Source organism: Siphateles boraxobius, unplaced genomic scaffold, assembly GCF_051911475.1.
Source record: "Siphateles boraxobius isolate OS27281-9 unplaced genomic scaffold, OSU_SipBor_1 12, whole genome shotgun sequence".
NCBI classification, from domain to species: domain Eukaryota; kingdom Metazoa; phylum Chordata; class Actinopteri; order Cypriniformes; family Leuciscidae; genus Siphateles; species Siphateles boraxobius.
The window spans coordinates 15,080,001-15,101,286 of NW_027508722.1; the positions used below are offsets into that span (position 1 = coordinate 15,080,001).

Sequence of the window (21,286 nt, forward strand, 5' to 3'; positions counted from 1 at the left end):
GTAAACTTCTTTGTCTTTCTTCTTTACACCCATAGAACATTTTGTCCGTACACAAACTTTCCAAAACCCATCTCTTAGTAATTGCTTTTTGTCTTTCAGAAGAGACACATTCTCTTATGATGAACATCTCCTCTGTGTTTCAGGCTTGCTATTGATTTTCACTGTCTGTTGGATATATATATATATATATATAGTTCTTGGGCCCTTTGGGGTGTCCTCTGCTTTTTGGACCCGGTGTATTACTTGTAATGAGGCACAGCTTGAAGACTACAGCAGCAATTTTCCATAATGGTGAAGGTGTGATGATGGCTCTAAGGGAGAAGAACGATGGGGAATAAGAAGCAGGAACACAATTCAACTATGTTGCGACATATACATATACTGAACAAAATTATAAACGCAACACTTTTGTTTTTGTCCCCATTTTTCATGAGCTGAACTCAAAGATCTAAGACTTTTTCTATGTACACAAAAGGCCTATTTCTCTCAAATATTGTTCACAAATCTGTCTAAATCTGTGTTAGTGAGCCCTTCTCCTTTGCCGAGATAATCCATCCACCTCAGAGTTGTGGCATATCAAGATGCTGATTAGACAGCATGATTACTGAACAGGTGTGCCTTAGGCTGGCCACAATAAAAGGGTCACTCTAAAATGTGCAGTTTTACTGTATTGGGGGGCCGTGGGGGTCCGAAAACCATTCAGTATCTGGTGTGACCACCGTTTGCCTCACGCAGTGCAACACATCTCCATCGCATAGAGTTGATCAGGTTGTTGATTGTGGCCTGTGGAATGTTGGTCCACTCTAGAGTCCTGCGCGGGACTGTTTTCTTCATCCCGCTCCTGCCCGCGCCCGCCGAATTTCTGACCATTACCGCCCGCTCCCGCAACGTATGTGTTACACTCCCGCCCGCTCCCGCAATATGTATGTCCACTCCCGCCCGCTCCCGCAAAACTCGGAGAATTTATTCCCGCACAATAATAGAGATGCACTGACTTTGTGTCTTCTCCCGTCCCGCAGGAAAAAAACGCGTATTTGTATTGCTATTATTAAAGAGATTCATGGGTTTGTTGGTTTCGTTTCCCTGGCCTGCATGTATTCTGATGCACTGATCAGGAAGATGAATAGTAAATGTCAGACTTGCCTTGCTCAGGTTTTGTGCTGTAAATACCCAGTTTGAGGTTCTTTTCCACATCATTGACATCTCCATCATGTCGTTAGGCAACCTCCCGATCCCGCAGGGGTTTTTTTTGCCCGCCCATTCCCGCCCGCAGCAAAGTTCAAACCGCCCGCTCCCGCGAGATTTGCGTTGGGTCCCGCGGGACCCGGCGGGACTCAATCCCAATGCAGCCCTCTAGTCCACTCCTCTTCAATGGCTTTGCGAAGTTACTGGATATTGGCAGGATAAAAAATAAAAAAGGTAATTGCGACTTTTTCTCGCAATTTCTCGACATTCTTTTTTATCTCAGAATTGCATGATAAAAAGTTGCAATTGTGTGTTATAAAGTCAGAATTGAGATATAAACTCACAATTCTTAGAAAAAAGTCAGAATTGCAAGTTTATTTCTCGCAATTGTGAGTTTTTTTTATCTAGCAATTCTGAGAAAAGATGTCAGAATTGCGAGATATTAACTCACAATTGCGTGTTATAAGTATTTATTTCTCGCAAATGTGAGTTTATATCTAGCAATTCTGATTTTATAACACACAAGTGTGACTTTATATCTCGCAATTGTGAGTTTATATCTCGCAAGTCTGCCAAGTGTTTAGAAATGTACTCCTTGAATTCATGTTGTTTTCATACATTTTAGATTTTTTTCAATTTTACATTGTAATGTCTCTAAAAATGTCATGTGGTTTAACTATCAAGTGAAAAAGTAGTAGCATATTTTCCTCATATCTTGAATACTTGTGAGTGTACACATTTGAATCACTTATTTCCTATTTTATATATATTCATATTATTATATTTTATATATTTTTAAATACATTTTTCAAGGTTAAACCTTGAAAAAAAGTTACACCACATGGCATTTTACAATCTTGCCTTGTCATAAAACTTTTTTTTTTGAATGAATGTTGATTGGACCACGTGACTTTTTTGGTTGCACCACATGTCAAAAAAAAAGTTTCAAAGATTTTCAAAGAATTTCAAGACCATATTTTGTTACAAAATAATATTGTAATATGTCTAAAGAATTCCATACCTGATCGTTACAATATCTCTGAATGATTAATACTAATAACCCTTCAAAACATATGAAGACATCTGTACTAAATCCTTGCATTCTCACCCCCTTTTTTTCTCAGTGGACATTAAGCCAGAGGTTCCACTGGCTCTTGATCCGGGCTCCCCGTTGGACTTGCGTACAGACGTTAGGATGCAGGGTTCTGCTTCGGACCCCATTGTGTGGGAAAGACAACTTCAACAAGAGCTGCTCCACATTCAGAAGCAGCAGCAGATTCAGAAACAGTTACTAATCAGTGAGTTCCAGAAACAGCACGAGAATCTGGTTCGCCAGCACCAGGCCCAGATACAGGAGCATTTGAAGGTAACAACACAACCTTATTGACATACTGAGTTGATACAACGCAAAAAAGCGAGAAGTGCAATACAACCATACAGTCTAACTAGATAAATAAAATGTGTAATGAACATCTGCCTCTCAGTTGCAGCAGGAACTACATGTCATGAAGCAACAACAGGAGCAGCTGGAGAGAGAGAGGAAACTAGAGCTACAGAGTCAGGAGAGAGAACTGGAGAGGCACCGGCGTGAACAACAAGTCCTGGTCCTCCGCAACAGAGAGCGGAGCAGAGAGAGTGAGAGCTCATCATCACGATCACCCACTCAACACTCAAACACTCCACAACCTGTCTGTATATCTAATGACATCAAAATGGCATCAGTCAAATGACGTCTGGGTCTTTTACATGTTCAAGGTGTTGAACAACACAGGATAAAACTGACAAAAAAACAACAACAGAAAACGACTAGATCTAGTCGGCTAGATCTGAACTGTACGCCAGTTTCGATTTGTTAAAAAAAATGTGAAAAATGTAACAAATTAAATTAAAAAGTAAATATAATAGATGGTAAAAGTTCTAGAAAAAACAGGTTACAGTAAGTTCATGTCTGTGTGTAATTGGGTAAAATGTGGGTAAATGTGACCAATGCGACATCATATATATTTATATATTAGTTAAAATTTTAACAATATGTTGATTTTATAAAACAAATGCACAAACTGATATGGGTGAATATGAAATTTACCCTAAAAAAATACATATATTCCCAAATTCTGTATATTGTTTGCATATTTATATATTTGTAAACCCGCATAAATAATATATAGAATTTGGGATGAGTGAATATATCATTACTTCATTACAGATTAATTACAATTTTGGGGAAATGTGCTTAATTGTCATCTCATAATGCAAAAAAAACAAAAATACAATTTGATTGGACCATTAGATATTTTAGGTTATTTCAATAGACTTCATTTCTATAGGCTCCCTTTTTCTAAACGCATGACATAATCTCTTATTTCTTCCTTTTCACTTTTAATGGGAAATATGACTACATATGAATGTTCTGGACAGGTTTCATAAGATTTACCCATAAGCAGATCAATTCTAACTTAATTTTTGCTCATGAAGTTCGATATATAACATCCTTGAATGGTGCCTCACTCCTGCTGTCCAGAAGAGGGAGATATTCCTTCATCTGTTTAAATATGCTCAAAAATATTTAGCCAATAATGCTATATAGGCATCTGAACTGTAGCTTCTGAGAAGAGCGTGTGGGTGAATGTGTAGGAGAGAAGCTATTGTTTGAGTTGAGGCTGATCCTGCTGTGTCTGGGAGTGGCTGTAATACAATCATTTCTCTGACCTTAAAATGAAGCCAAAACTCTGCAAACATTCTTTCTGTTTACAGGGACTCTTACCAGAGACCAAGCTGAGCTCTGTCAGGAATGTCTCAGTTTTATTGTATGCATTGTAAGTCTACATACAAGTTGATTAAACCCCAAGATGTTTATGATTTCTCTGTGTGTGTCTCCTGATCTGACAGGTGCAGCGGCCAGCACTGAGGTCAAGCAGAAACTACAAGAGTTTCTGTTGAGTAAATCCACCAAAGATGGCATGTCAAATGGGGTCCCCCAGAAAATCACACAGAGCTCCAAACTGTGGTACACGTAAGTCACCTGCACAAACCTCAAACCATTTGCTTTTTTAAATAAGCTGAAATTTGTTATTTCAGACTTTTCATTTTAAATGGATGTAGCACAGAAATGGCACAAACATTTAAATACTATCTAAGCATGTGATATATTAATAGATATTTAAAATTTTTAGCACTTTAGATTCACTATTCACACATATTCACCATTAATTTTGCTTATTAGCATGCATATTACTAACATATTAGTACTAATACCAAAAAATAAGCAACTACCTTATTACTAACAATAAGCATTTTTTAGGGACCCCCAACAGGTCAAACCCGCAACCCCCAACTTTAAAGGGTAGTGTTTTAAAATATTAAATAAAAATAAAGTTAAATGTAGGCTACTTATAGTTTATAAAATAGATAAAGCAAGACTGGAAGCACTTTTCAGATATTCCAAAGTAATACAATTTTGATTTTAGCTAATAATCAGTAAAGTGATACTAAGGTGGATGGTACTAGAGCACATAAGGGCTGTCAGCTGTATTTATGACTGTGAGGTAAGTTCAGGAGTTCAGTTTGCATCTCCTTTCTGTTCAGGGCCTCCCATCACACCTCTCTGGAGCAAAGTTCACCCCCTTTGGGAGGCGCGTCCTCCTCCTACAAGATCTCCCTGCCCTCCCCACAGGACTGCCGGGACGACTTTCCTCTGAGGAAGACAGGTAGGTTACTAAAAGTTGGACTCTCAGAATCCAATATTTTTTTTTATTTAGCTGTACTGTCTCAAAAAAGGAGTCACTCACAATCCATTCCCGCTATCATTTTGTGATATTGCCAAAATGTGCGTTGCACATACAATATTTAATTTGTAGCTTTGCTCACAAGTCATTGCTTTTTGCACTGAGGAGGGGATCTGATTAGAGTGTTTTTCCCAGAATTACAGGATCCCCTGAGAGAGATAATACCCGTATTTACATTATTTCATGGATAGTTTAAGTACAGTAAATGAAGAGTAGATTTCCACAGTAGGATTTCTTTTCCTCATAGCATGCGACTGAACCACAAATTTCCTAAAACGCTAAAAGGTATATAATTTTCAGCTATATACGAGGCTTTAATAATTTTGAAAATCCTTGACTTTTCACAAGAAAACACCACAGGTTTGTTGACTCAGTGTTGGAGGGAGTCTCGTAGGAAGTCAGTATTAGTGTGAGTTATGACTCCCACTTGGCCGGCCAGTCATGAGTTCTTGCAAAGGGCGAACTGTTCATAACTGTGCTGTTAAGTCACGGAAATGACATTACATTCCTTCCCCTTTGTGTCCCTTTGAATTATGATGGTAAACAATTATACCTGCTTAAATGCTTCACCATATGGGTTGGCATGTTGTATATTTACATAATTTAGGGATCAGGCAATGGAGGTTTAATCCCAAATTATGCAGACTGTGTGTGCCAAATGTAAACTAATCTAAGGTAATTATGTAGGTTGTTCTGTTCAAATAAGCTCTTTATGGACACATGAAAGAGACATGTTTATTGTCTTAGCTTTTCAACAGTAACCTCCCAGTTTCAGCATCAATTTCTGCTTCGCTCCACTGAAACCAGCCAATATCCTGAGAAATAAAAGGAGCGGAAGGTTCTGGAATCCAAACAGCCTTCTGAGAAAGCAGTCCCAACAAAGAAAAAAGAAAAGAAAAAAAAAGAGGCCTGAGCTGTTGCTGTTCAGAAAACGTACAAATATGAACTGCTTTGGTCCCCATTACATATTATTACGATCAATAACATATTATTGATTGATTATTGATAGACCATGATAAAGGAGTGGGAAAATCTTGTCAAAACACATGGCAAAATTTTTTTTTTGAAATGTCTCTTATACTGGGTTTGTGCGGTTTTGAAAAAACTTTTTACACATTTTACGAAATGTTTAAATTTAATGACTCTAAAAATGTCATGTGGTGTAACCATCAAGTAATATTACAGTATTTTTGTGTACACATCTTAATTTTAAAATATATTTTTCAATGTAAAAAAATATTTTTGACTAACTCTAACAATATTTTACTTTTTGACCATGGCAGACACTCAATGATATAATTGCTTATTATTAATTCTTAATTCGTTATTATATAACTTATTGAAGTGACAAAATTGAAACCGTTTCATAGAGAATTAACTTTTAATGTTTATCAAATCATATTAATATATGCTACCGGAAGCCAAATAAGTGTCAGGAATAACCATCCTTTATGTGTGTTAATCTTATCCATTGCCTAAACCTTTTAAAACGTATTTCCTGCTAGTTGGATTCCAAACTCTATATGTGGTCACACTCGTGTAAGGTCCCCTCCCCCTCTTCCTGTCTGTCTCAATTAGATGTAAGCACACAACAGGAGCCACACAAAGATGCTGGTTGTTCTACATCCTGGATTTCATGGGAGATGCTTGACTGGCATATGTCAAAGGTTTAGGTTAGCGCTGTAGAGAGAATTAACCAAAACAAGGCTGTTTTGTGAGTGCTACAAGAACTGACACTTTTTCAAGAGGTAATCCTTAATTTCCCCGGGGTCCTCAATGCTCTATCATCTACATAACTCAATGTGGCTTTGGTTTGATCTCACTCTCACTGTTGTGAAAAAAACCCTTGATTGAACTTGTCAAAGAAAAACAAGCTGTTTATCTCCAAAGGATCACGTGATTAGCTTGTTTACTCGCCACCTATCTTCTTTGTGCCAAGTTCTAGACTAGAAAGGATCCGTGTGGGGGCACTTGACACTGCTGCGGGCAGGAACAGCCCAGCTTATTGAAGACGGGGGGGAAAAAACTCCTTCTTATGACCCACATACCAAACATGTAGAGCAGGTGCAGCTGAGATGAGAGGGATTTGAGTTTGTGTGTCTTAAATGTGGATATTTTGGGCCGTCAGACCAGGCATGCTTTATTATGCCATGCCATTATTCCCCACTGGAGATGGAGGGATATGGTATAGGGGGAAAAACAAGAAAAATGAACCAAGATCCAATGATGAAGTAATATGGTTTGCAAGGGCATTGTTGTTGCATCACAAAGCCTCCATCTAAACAGGTGTTTGTATTTTTAGTAATGAGAGAAACAAGTATCAGAGAGGCCATAGACAGGATAAGGTGCACAGATGGGTTATCTTTAGAAGGTCTGACTCTGCTCTTCTTTTAAAAGCCCCCTGAAATCAAAATTTAAGTTTATTAGCTATAGTATGAATATGTTAGCCTTAAGGTTATGAATAAGCTGGTGTGTCCAAAACAATGACAAAATTCACATTTAGGAGATATAAGCATTCAAAACTTACAGTCTCTCACTTCTGCTAAAGTGGATCACGGATTTTTATGACATAACCGAGGACTTCAGCTTCTCATCAAATCTTCTGTCCAATCAAATGCTCTCTAGAATCTAAAGCGTCCCGCCCCTTATGCTATATATACCACCTGGCCAAAGCGACCGTTGACACGTCACAGAGCAATATGGGTTGAAGATATGTGTTCGGTTGCTCAAACGCTTGAGTGTTATTTCGTTTTCCAATTGTATGTTGGTTAAGAATGAAATGGCTAGAACTTATTCACACCTATTGAATCCAACCTACTATCAGCACTCGGATTCGCTTCCATGGTGCTATCAAGTATGACTTGCAGTCTGTGAGGTAAACTGAATGCTATTGGCTATTTAAAAAGGGGGAGTCTGAAAAGGGCATCATACAAAGTTGCGCGTTCCAAGGCACTTCAGTGGGCCTTTAAGGAAATGACGATCTGCTGAAGTTAAAACTGAGCATCAGAATGGGAAAGAAAGGTGATTTAAGAGAACGTGGCGTGGTTGATGATAATTCAGAAACTGATGATCTACTGGGATTTTCATGCACATTTTTACTCACACTTGCACTTTGTGAGGGTTAATTATTGACCCTGGTTATAAAATCTTAGTAGAGATGATCTTTTTTTGTCAATTTTGTAAACCTATAGGCTACACTCCTCACACTTGTCCGACACATGCTACGCCACACAACTTTGAAGGGAACTTAATCTTCGAGTTGAGACAACACAATAAATAGAACTCAGCAGAGTGCACCCTCCAGTGCTGCTTTCAAAAGTAATAATATGATTGATTTATAGGCCTGTTAAGTCTTTTGCCTCATACATATTCCTGTTTGGCTTGGCATCTAGTTCCAGGCCGTATACGTCAGCGCGGGGAAAAATCAAGCAGGTGTCGAGCCTGTCTCTCCGACAGAGTGATGACCACTGTTTTTAGCCAAGCTGTGGAGTAGAGTGATGAGTTCTCCCATGGCATCACGATCACAGCCTCCAACTAAACCCACCAACAATCGCTCTTCCACCTCCACAGCAATAGGGTAGCGTTCCCGTGGTGACAGGCTGTAGAGCCGGAATAAAAATAGAAGGCAATCAGGACAGTGTGGGGTGCAAGGCGGATTGGAGAGGGCTCCCTGCAGTTCGCTCTCAGCCCACTCCGCTAGCGGGATTTACATCCCATTAGCGCACTGCTGGATGGGAGCAGACAGTCCTGCCTCTGCTTCTAAAGAGGCCTGAAATAGCAGCCCAGCCTGCGGTCCAGTTCTTTCCCTTGAGATTAGTACTTACAGCTTGGTCTTCCCATGATTCCCAATTCTCATACAAGTCATCCTGTATTTTCATTTACATTTGGTCAACTGTCTTTTAAGGATGGCAACAATACGTTTCTAAAATAAATCAAGATCATAAGACCTTAACTGGAGGGCCGAATGACATAAAGTGGCGAACAAACAATACAAAAATTGTTTATCTTGCATAACTGTGAGATATATATACATACAGTCAAACCAAAAAATATTCAGACTTTTTTAATATTTTTTTACTGGTGGGTGCAGGACGCTATAGTTCATTTATGTAAGTGAGGATAGCAAAATAAAGTAAACTGTGACATATTATACCCAAAAATTCTTCATACAGTGGACTACCAGTAAAATTTATAAAATTTGGGACCAAAAATTGTATTCAGACACTTTGACCTGACCAAGGGTTTTTTCTTTAATTGCTAATGCGACCTGTTTACACGACAGACACAATTAAGCATTGTTTGGTAATTGGTTGACATACATTGGTATTATCTAATTGTGTACTTAAATTTAACAGCTGACAGCTATTCAACCTAATTAATTTGTCAGACAGTCTAACAGAAGGATGGCCAAAACCAGTGAAATATAAAATGATTTAATAGAGTTCTTTTCATATTTTATTACCATTTTCTAAACTATAGCAAATAAACTGTGATAATGTGAGAAATGTTGATGGTGTCTGAATACATTTAGGTTTGACTGTGTGTGTGTGTATATATATATAGGGAATGTGACGCAAAACCAGTTGAGAACCATTGATCAACATAATAACTTGCTCACCGGGTGGTACTACTGTACAATGGGGAACTGATGGTGGAAAAAATAAAACAGCACTCATAATAATGAGACCAAATTTCGGTATTTCTGGCTGCTAGTTGTGATGTGGGTGTTTTCCAAAGGGAGGCACTGAATGTGTATGTGTGGCTGACTTACTCACTCACTTCCCATCAGGGAGTTGTTTAGAAACAGTTGCCTGTAGATTACAGTCATGCAAAACAGACACTTCTCCATAATTCAACAGTATTTAAATGATGGCAAAATGCTCCATAGGGTGTAATTTGAATATAATGATGTAAATATATTTTTTTCTATTCTAGTCATTGTCTATTTTTTATGTTACGTCGTCTGTTAATTTAATTACTACTGTACAGAGACTGACTATAAAAAACTCAACTAAAAACAAAAAAATTGGCTTCATAAAATATGAAGTTAACGCGACTATTATTGTAGTATTTTTACAATTTTAATATCATACAAATCCTGAATATTAATATAATCATTTATTTGCATTAATAATAGCAACATTTTCTACTAAAATACAGTAAAACGTTGATTTGATTTGTTATTATCAAATGTTAAAAATTGATTGAATGTTAAAATGATTTTTGTGGAAACCATGACACATTTTTTTTAGGATTCTCTGAAGAATAATTTGTTTTACTTGAAATAGTAATGTTTTTTTAACATTACAAATGTCTTCACTTTTAATAAGTTTAATATGTCCTTGCTGAATTAAAGCATTACTTTCTTTAAATAAATAAAACAAATATCACTGAGCCCAAACTAATATTATATATTACTATTTTACTATGTTCAAACATTAAATCATTCCAACATTTCTTTCTTTCTTATTTATTTATTTTTTCCACAAATTATGTTTATGGTCAGTGTATGTCAAACCTTTGTGCTACTCAGCCTAATTTACTCCAGGTGATGAGAGAACTCTTATCTTTGAAAACAGCCTGCAAATGCCCACAGATCTAATCACAGACCGATAACATCACAGCACAGGAATGTTTCTGCACAACACTGTGGATTCCCCTCTCCTGCTTACTAACAGGCACAGCTACAAATACATCAAAACATTTCAGTAACAACACTTGGCTGAAAAAAGCTTAGAATCTAAAGTAGATTTTAGATTGGAAATATTTGATTTAAATGTGCCACTGTTTTCTCTTCAGTCTCAGAGCCCAATCTAAAGGTGCGGTCCAGGTTAAAGCAGAAGGTTGCAGAGAGGAGGAGCAGCCCACTTCTCAGGAGGAAGGAGGGGAGCATCATGACACCCTTCAAAAAGAGAGCCCTGGAGCTTCTGGGTAGGAGTGCTGTCCCATAATGCATCTCACATTAGACAATATACCTGGGGCATAAACAATAAGACATCCTACTGGTTGGCAGTCCACTGGCAGTTTCTCTCCATCCACTGTCTGTGAAGCTCAGTGTTATTAACGGTCGCTCTGGCAGGTGTAATCCGGAGTGCCATCCAATGTGGTTTTGAGCCTTGGCCGGTTGAATGATTTTTCCATGGTATTTCAGTCGCTTATGTATATTTATAATGTATCAGTGGCAGCAGTTGGTGGTTGGGTTTGGAAAAACACAGTGGCAAGATTGTCATCCAGTAAATCTTAGGTAAAGATACCAAATATGATATCATTCTATTGCTGTTCGCCAGATGCCTGTCAATTTCTCATAAAATACATAGAGAGATGGATCAATAACATGACATGCATTTTTTTTTTGTGCTGTCAAATCGATTAATCGTGGTTAATCACATCTAACTTAAAAGTTTGTTTACATAATATATGTGTGTGTATAATTATTAAATGTATATATATATATATATATATATATATATATATATATGTTGTATATATGTCTGTGTGTGTATATACTGTATAAACACACACACACACACACACACACACACACACACACACACACACACACACACACACACACACACACACACACACACACACACACACACACACACACACACACATATATTTATACACATATATACTGTATGTATGTGTATATGTACATATACAAAGACACGGACACACACAGACAAATGTATGATATATATATATATAAACACACACATATAATATAAACACAAAATTTTATGGTAGATGCGATTTTTTTATCTGGATAATTTTTTTAAAATATATTTTTGGGGATAATAAGGAGGAAAAAAGGATGATTCTTTTCAAAAGAAAAACATATTGAGCATTTCCAAATGTATATGTAAAAAAAAAATTAAAAGAGAGAAAAAAAGATGTAGGGGAATCATCATGAGTCATTTACTGCCATTGTGGGAATAGCATATAATAATGTAATATATAAAAAGTAACTAATCTCAATTACAAGTACTTAAGTATATCTGATTACATAATTGTGTGTATGTTTATATATATATATATATATATATATATATATGTTATTCTTTTACCTTGAAAATTGCTGGTAAAATATACTTAGTTGAAAACTTTTGCTGATATATAGATCTGTACAGTTTATAAATGATAATGTCAATGATGTATACACTTGAACTTATGTCTGTTTATTTGAATCTTCCCCAGAATCCACAGCCAGCAGCAGTGCACCAGGTTCGGGGCCCAGTTCACCCAATGGGGCCTGCAGTGCCTTAGGGGCTGAAAACGGACCCTCCTCACTACCAGTCACCACACGCACTGAGGTACTTACATTAAACATGTTTTACTACAGGTACAAAAGTCTATCAACAGTTTAGCTTTCTCCCAGCAGTTTCATCAAAGCTTTCCTGAAAGATTAGAACCTGTACGACTTAAAGAAAAGTTGATGGCCACGAGGCCACACCCTTACATTTCCTCGACACAAACCCAGCCTGTCCTTGTACAGCTATGAAAACAGAACTCTGTCTCTACAGCATGTGACCTGCTTGTCTGTCGCAGTCCAATGAAAACGGCTCCCAGCACGGACAATAAAGAGTCAGTTCACTTCCTCCCACAAACTCCTGCTCTATACCGCTAACATTTACTGGCATAGCTATGTGGTTTTCTTTGCCTACGGCTCTCGTAAAGCTCATGGCAAGAAAGAGTAGATGAGATACTGCTTGAAACAGACAGTTTCGGATAGTTGTGGACATTTAAACTTTCAGCCTTCAATATTGCCTGCATATTAAAGGAATATTCCAGGTTCAGTACAAGTTGTGCTCAATCAACAGCACTGTTGTTCATAATTTTGATCACCACAACATTTATTTTGATCATCCATTTCTTTAAAAAAATCTAAATTCTGCTTTACATTGAGGCATTTACATTGGAAGTGGAGAGGGGAAATTTGTATACGTTAAAAAACTCATTGTCTCAAAAGTATGAGCACAAGATATATATAAAAAATATAGGTTAACATGAAAAAATTATAAAATTATAAATGTCAGATTTTAAATTGGCTGCTATTTAATTAAATAAAAATATGTGCTACGTGTTTAAAAGTGAATGGCAAAACACTGTGTCTTTTAGATGCAGCAGCTAATAATAACAATAATAATCCGTCATATTGATTTATAATCACAAAATTTTGGGAAAAATTGCACAGCCCTGCAAACAAGCTCTTTTTAGAGATTTTTATTAAAACAAAAATCGCAATTATATATATTTTTTTCTGAAATCGCGAATCCCTACTGGCACTGCCGATTGAGCGTAACGTATTGAACCCAAAATGTTCATTAGCTCCCTCTGACTCACTTCCTGGTGGCTTCACGGCTCGGTTCCTCCAGGTCCCTGTGGACTTTGCTCACAAAGAGGTGTATTCTGGGCAAATGTGACATGTCTCTGTAAAGCCTCAGCTTAGCAGCTGTGTTATTCTTCAACACCACTGTTTACACTCCCATGGACCTCCAATGCAATAGCCGAGAAGGAATGCTTATTGCGCTGTGATCCAGGGTCGAGGTGGTGGGTGGTTGAGCTTAATTGATCCACCAGCCGCTGGTAGCCAAAGACACGCTAACAACACAAACACGCCCGATCGCTATTGTATTGACATAAGCTTGACGTCTCATGGATCGGATCGCTGGGTCGAGGTGCTACCCGCAGACAGCGCGCCAGTTTCGAAAGCGAGCCGTGTTTGTGATCCGTTACATTGGGTATCTTCTTTCAGAGGGAACTGGTCCCCTGGGTCAAATAAGGCCGGATATCCACATACAGGTCAGAGAATAGGCAGGAGGGATTGAAGGATAAACAGTACAGCCTCTCTGCCACATGCTGATGGGCCACACCACTGGGTGGAGGAAGTACAGTCGAAAACTGATCAGTTTTTTTCTCTGATACAGTTTGTGAAATGATAGCGACTGGGATACGATTCTGCATTTGTGGGTTCTCTGTTGCCTTGGTTTTACGTCCTCCACGTTGAGCTCATACAGCTCCGCTGTGGCAGGAACAAAACCGTCATTCGTTTTAGTACATTAAAGTTTATTGTTCTGTTGCTGTTGCTCTTTCCAATGGTCCATAGTGGGATTTCAAAATATCTCTTTTTCTCTCTCCCCTTTCTCCATTCCCCTCTCTCTCTTTTTCCATCACAGCGGTGGCCGTCACAGTCGAGGTTATTAGGGCCTGAAAGCTCAATGTCTATGTTAAATCTCTATACGTCTCCATCGCTGCCCAATATCTCCCTGGGTCTCCCGGCTGCCTCCTCTCCCATCAGTGTAAGTCAAGTTACCTTTTTTTATATAGCACTTTATACAATACAGATTGTTTCAAAGCAGCTTTACAGTGGTAGCAGGAAAATTATGCATTTTGGCTATTGTTCTGTTGAAGTCAGTTCAGTGTTGATTCAGTTCAATTGTAAAGATCATCAATTATTAAATGAGTTCATTTCATCAAGTGAAAAAATGACATGCATCTTCTTTCAAAACTTCCCCGTTAAGGCCTGTTCACACTAAGTCTAGATTTTCGGCATGAACAACATAACATACTGAATTAGACTACACACACACACACACACACACACACACACACACACACGCATGAGATCAAGTGAAGATAGTTTATATATATATATATATATATATATATATATATATATATATATATATATATATTCTTTCAAAACTTCCCCGTTAAGGCCTGTTCACACTAAGTCTAGATTTTCGGCATGAACAACATAACATACTGAATTAGACTACACACACACACACACACACACACACACACACACACACACACACACACACACACACACACACACACACACACACACACACACACACACACACACATACACACACGCATGAGATCAAGTGAAGATAGTTTATATATATATATATATATATATATATAGTATGGTTGAGTATATATATATATATATATATATATATATACTTGATGCTGAGCAATTCATTCCGGTATCAAGCCTATTTAAAATAACCATGAAACTGTGCAAAACAACATATTTTTCTAATATTTTATGAAATACAAAATAAAAGAATGATTAATAAATCAAATTTTTTATTTGAATGTCTCTTTTAAACTCTTGTCACCAAAACTGATTAACTTCTAATTAATTTTATGTGGATGTTTACGCTGATAAATGAGGGGAAATGTAGTTTATGGCCTTGGCTCAGCTGCATATTGCTTTGACTGTTGAAAGACTAGCCATCACTGGCTGACTGGATGATGTGTGTAGCCTCAGGGTGCTGGCCTTTGACCTTGGGGGATTTTATAGGCCTTAGATAAATATTGTGCTTAAGTGTCTGGTGTCAGTTGCACTCCAGCCCTCCCCATTCACCTCATCCATTACTGCTGTTTAAAGTCCAGCCAATCCAGTATAATTAAATGTAGCTCAAAATACTGTTTAATCTTCAGTTAATTTGCAGTTTAAATATGTTGTTGCTCTTTACCTAGGAAATTAAATAAACCTGAATAAATGTGTCTGTATTTGGCTAATGCTATATTCAAGACCCCTCCACATAATCTCTTGTTTATCATAGCACACATTGAGGTTTGAATCAGTATATTCAAAGGTTTTGCAAGTGAACCAAGAGGGGAAAAAATAGACAATATGCTCTCTATCACCTGTCAGGCTGCTTTAGGACTTCAGGAGAAGCATGTTGAGGCTGGTGGTGTATCAGCGGTCATTCAGGGTTTGCCCACGCACCTTCTGGGTCAAGTTCCCCTGTCTGTTGCGATGGAGACCAAAGTGAGCAGCAGCCACCAAGCTCTCCTGCAGCACCTCCTCCAGAAGGAACAACTACGCCACCAAAAGATCCTCTCTACTGGTGAGAACATATACAAGATTTTTACAGAATACTTCAGAACGCTCTATTCTTGTTCAATAGAATATAATACATTTCATTTCAACGGCTTTCACTTGGCAATGTTAAGTTAATGTACAGTCCTCCTGGAGCAACATGGGGTTAAGTGCCTGATCAGCAGCATATCATTGGTTGCTCAAGATTGTCCCTTGTGGGGTGTGAACCTGTAAACTTTCAGCTTGTGGCCTAAAGTTTTTTTTTTAAAGGAATAGTTCACCCAAAAATGATGATTGTGTCTTACACTCATACCTTAGGCATTTGTCGACCTAGGACATCTTTCACTACCCTTCCAGTTTCCCTCATTCATTTTTTTAAAGTTATACATCAACCTTCTTAGTATTCCTAAATCTATTCATTATAAACAATATAACATTGTCTATATACATTTATATTGATCAGATACTTACATTTTGTTACATAGGTCAAAGTCCTGTGCATCCTCCCTCTCCGCTGGCCATGATGGAAAGTTCTCCAAGCAGCACCCGACCAAAACTGCCTCGTCACCGGCCCTTAAACCGCACCCAATCTGCTCCGCTGCCCCAGAGCACACTAGCTCAACTTGTGATTCAGCAGCAACATCAGAACTTCCTGGAGAAGCAGAAACAGTACCAGCAACAGATCCACATCAACAAGGTACAATCATTTAGCCAACTATCGGTGCAGCGATGATTTTAAGGTGTTTTCACACCTGGCTCGTTTGGAGCATTTTTTTTCAAAACCTGGCACGGTTTCTCCCTTATTTTGGTTAGTTTAGGCAAATTTGATCATGGCAATCGCACTTGGATCCACATCAAAACATCCCAGACAACAACATAGTGTTGGCCCAGATCCGGGCCACATCTGGTAGATGTGGATTCAACGCATACCAGATGTGGGCCGGATCTGGGCCGACACTATGTTGTTGTCTGGGATGTTGCCTTGCGAAAGCGAACCGAACCAAGAAGAAATGCAACATTTTAACAATTTAAGTCTCTGTTTTAGAACAAAGCAAATTATCTTAATGTCTAAAAACACTCTTAGTGCTGTCATGGGAAGATGAGGATGAAGCTGAATGCTTATATTGTCATCATAAAACACATTTACCTTGAAATCCCATTCGGTTCACATGGGAACTAAAGTTGGACAGCCCATCTCCATTATGTGAGGGGAAAAACATGTACTGGGTTCAGAAGCGGCATTTGAATTAGCATAGCTTAAGGCATCAGTTGCATGCTAACACCACAAAATTGCATAGTGACAAGTTCAAATGTGCACCAAAGTGGATAGAATACATACTTTTGTTCCCTTGTGACAATATTTGTGTTTCTGTGCACCAGCAGCCGTGACCTGGCCATCCGTTTAAGTGCAATTATTCTGCCGCGCATGCAAGGTTAGCGACACGGGAGGCTCGCGCTGTGAAAGACTCCATTGTTAGCGGGAGCTTGCAGATTGATCTGCCTTATTATTGCTGAGAGTGCTATGGGAAATTCAAGGTTACATGTGCAATTTTCAGACATGAAGATCAAAAGTACCTAGAGAGCACTTGTTTTGGCTATTTATTGTTATGGCCTCAGTCACCAGGGGCATGTAAAAAAAAAAGTTTGATTTGTTTTTCATGTTTAAATGATGTGAAACTAGCAAATCATATTTAATTAGAAAATGAGTTAAATGCAGAGTACAGCTGTTTTTTTTAAATATAGTTTAAAACGGGTTCTTAGAAATGTGTATACGGTAGGCCTATTTCGAATCATGTTGGTGTCATATGTATTTGAAAAACTTTTAAACCATTTTCAAGAAAACTTTGTTTAATGATTCTAAAAAATGCCATGAGGTCTTAACCATCAAGTAAAAACTTGAAACATATTTTCGCTGCACATTGAATATATGGGCACACATCTTAATCATTGCAACCCCTGGCACAAATTATGGAATCGCCACACTTAGAGGATGTCCACCCAGCTTTTTTAATTTATAGCAGACGAGCAAATCACAGATATGATACAAAAAAGACTTAGAGGGGGAATAAAGTATTTTCAAAAGGGTTTTGAAATGTGTTTTTCAAGGTAAATTGTTTATTTTACAAATATCATGAATTAATAATAACTCATACATGTCAAACATTTTTTGAGAATGTTGGTCACCTGATATTTTACAGCCTAAACTAAATTTGTCTTGCCACAAAAAAGTTCAATTTCATATTGTGGGAGACATGTATAATATAATGTGGTTTGGTTGCACCACATGACTTATTGATTTGGCAAACGTTTTTTTCAAATATTATTACGTTTATATTTTCAAAGGTATAATAATAAAAGATTATGCCAAGCTACATAAATTTTCATTTTCAAAACATAATTTTTTTTATTAAGTCTTTATTATTATGATATCAGGACAGTTGTATCACCTTGACATTTTTAACTTGATGCCCCCAAAAATATAAAAATAAATTAATTCAGAAATTAAAAACATGCTTATCATAGAAGAGGTATATATAAGTCATACAGTAAATGAATTTAACTTTATTGTATTTTTAAGTAATTAATAAATCCTTTGAAAAAAGACTGTTATTTATTTATTTATTTATTTATTTTACCATAAAACTGATTGGAAGCAACTGAAGAGTCAGCAATCTCTCTTTGGATGGTCTGTAAGCCTAAAACAGATGTACCTATAGAAGTAAATGATTTCTGAGGGAAATGAGGTCATGAATGCTGTGATATCAGGGATTAGCTCTCTGGCTTAATAACTGAATGTTTTTACATGTGCTAAATAGGGCACCTGTGTAATTTTACATCCGGCTTTAGTAGGAGATATAAAAAGTATGTTAATAATTCCCGGACACAATGACTATATTTACTTGACGTAGGTTATATTTATATGAGGTTTAGAGTCCTCCTTACTATTTAGTTGTTGTGTATGAGTTCGGATTCTGGTAAATGACACTGTTTGTGTAAATCACTCATCGACTGAAATGATTATGTACGTCGACAGAACCTCCAATAGCAATAAACCCCTGTTTCTCTCTTTCTTAGATGCTATCGAAATCCATCGAGCAGCTCCGTCAGCCGAACGTGCACCTGCAGGAGTCAGAGGAGGAAGAGGGAGAGGATTTTCATGACCATCCCATGCAGGAGGACAGCTCGCCCTCTGGTGGTGTCATCAGGAGGCACAGTCCTGACAGCAACCGCAGCTCCGGATCACCCATCGAGCCACTGGACACTCACCCTGGGGTCATCCGGGTCAAAGAGGAGCCCGATGCCAGCGATGATGAGACAATGGCCACTCAGAGCCTGGCTAACAGGCAGAGCTCCTACATTCACCAGGTGAACGGGAGGATGGTGATACAGGCCATAATATGAAACGACTGATACATCTTCACATTTGCACACGAATGCACAGGCTGACACACACGCGACATGCTTACACGACACAGAGCCATTGCTTTGGGAGTTTCGGAACCTGTCTCATTCGTGAACTTGTGAAGTGATCTGTGTATTGTACGTTGTATGTTTTGTATATAATTGAATAAGATGAGAATTTTAGCCCACTTTGTCTTTTAAATGCTAAGAAGCAATTCTTGATTGTTTGTTGAAATAATAATTTAAGAAATCCTTTCTACTTTCTATCCACCCTTTGAGAAACTGCAACTCAAAGCTCTTGAAGGATATTTCTGTGATTTTCCCATGGCACTATGGATTTCTTATAGATCTTACTTTGCTTTATATGAATGTTATTATAAAGATATGTTACAATACGTAAGAGTAAGCTTATTGTTTGCTGAAAGACTTACAGATCGTCTGGGTGGGGACAAAGTCGGTAAACATGAAAATGCACACAACAACAACAACGAAATTAAAGGAATAAAGGAATATTCTGGATTCAGTACAAATTATGATTAATTGACAGCACTTGTGGTATAATTTTGATTGCCACAAAAAATATATTTGACTCTCATTTTCTTAAAAATAAATAAAAGGTTAAAAGTTAATGGCCAATTTTTTTTTGAAGATTCAGTAATAATATAATAATTTTATGTAAATGGTAAATATTCTTCTATTGAAACTAGTGTATTATTTGAGCTGTAAAGTTAATTTTTATGGTAATTTTGGGGTTTTAGTTAGAAAGCAAATTTTCACAGTAAAACCATGTTAACAAGCATATTGTTTACATCTTGTGGTTATACTAATAAAACTGTGAGCATTTAATTAGATTGGCCCCATTCTTTTTCTTTTTTTTTTGTAATCAATTGTTTGCCAATAACTTGTATTGAACTGAACTTAACTTGCATTGAACCTGGAATATTCCTTTAACAGTTGGAACGCGATCTGGAAAGCTCTAGAATGACATTCTGTGTTCCTTGTTCTCCTGTGGTCCGAACCGAAGGCACTCTGCTCCTTGCTGGATTTTCAGAGGGAGAGAGTTGTAGAGGAAATGCCTGGTGGAAGCCAGGAATCAGAATGATTCATGAGTGCAGGAATGCTGGGAGAGGACAACTCCATGCTGAAGTCAGAGGGCCCAGCAGTGAGCTCTGATTTACTGTTGAGGCAAATTACAAAGTGAGTGAGGCGGGGGGAGCCCCCTTTTAAAACCAATCATTTCCTCTGTATTCCCACGTGATGTGTTTACCACGACACGCAGGCTTGATGTTTCTTCAGTAGAAAAAAAAGATAATCGTTCTGTTCTTTCTTGAGGCAGTGTTGCCATTCATTGGCCGTCTTTCTTCATGAAGTGCTCAGATCAACTTGCGTGATCAAGAAACTATTGTCATTTTTTTGTTAGCGAGCCATCTTTCCTGTATTCCTCTTTTTTTTAATTTCAAGCTTTTGGTGTGAAATTATGTTTTGTGAATGAAAAACATCTGCAAAAAACAAGTAAAAGAGGAAAACATGTTTAATTGATGTGAGCCATCACTATGTCTACAAATAGCCTGTGAGTCAACCTGAGCTGGCCTGTTTCATTCCTGTTGTCTTTTCCACTGGATGTTAATAAGAACTGTCTGCAAACGATAGAATGTCACATATAGTTTGTAACCGTACGTGTTTCCTTTCTGTCACAGATCACCTTTTATAAATAAAGTTATTTTCCATCCTGTACTTCTCTGGACAATCTTTTCAATGAAGATGATGATAAGTGAATTTCCGAAAATAAACAGAATTGGAGTGTAAAATGCAGTCGCTCCCTAACAAACTTTCCCACACTCAACCAGAGTCCAGCTACTGATTCTAAGGGCAATCCAGAGGTTTTAGTCTCTGACTTTGAAGGCTTTCGGAACGAGGCTTTGAAGTGAACATGAGAGGTTCCCTAAGTCTGCATTAAAGATGTTAAGATAAAGTGAACCTCAAGACGATGATATATAACCTGGGTTAAAGCGACCAGGTCAAGTTTAACCAATTATGCAAGGTAGGCTTAGCCGGAGCCCGGACAATT

The 21,286-nt window shown here is 37.7% G+C and overlaps 1 protein-coding gene across 5 annotated transcripts in view; it reads left to right on the top strand.

Moving 5' to 3' along the window:
• Nucleotides 1-20,952, top strand: part of hdac9b (histone deacetylase 9b) — a 57,943-nt gene extending 36,991 nt beyond the window's left edge. For 3 of the 5 annotated variants that reach the window (XM_077209181.1, XM_077209183.1, XM_077209185.1), the window contains 10 exons: nt 2,310-2,551; nt 2,670-2,827; nt 4,073-4,198; nt 4,771-4,892; nt 10,770-10,901; nt 12,171-12,286; nt 14,150-14,272; nt 15,649-15,844; nt 16,302-16,513; nt 18,892-20,952. In XM_077209181.1, the coding sequence (XP_077065296.1) occupies nt 2,310-2,551; nt 2,670-2,827; nt 4,073-4,198; nt 4,771-4,892; nt 10,770-10,901; nt 12,171-12,286; nt 14,150-14,272; nt 15,649-15,844; nt 16,302-16,513; nt 18,892-19,218 (1,754 nt within the window). In that variant the 3' untranslated portion in view covers nt 19,219-20,952. The remainder of the gene's footprint in view (nt 1-2,309; nt 2,552-2,669; nt 2,828-4,072; nt 4,199-4,770; nt 4,893-10,769; nt 10,902-12,170; nt 12,287-14,149; nt 14,273-15,648; nt 15,845-16,301; nt 16,514-18,891) is intronic. The other 2 variants (XM_077209182.1, XM_077209186.1) reach the window with 2 other exon arrangements.
• The last annotated feature ends 334 nt before the right edge of the window (nt 20,953-21,286 follow it).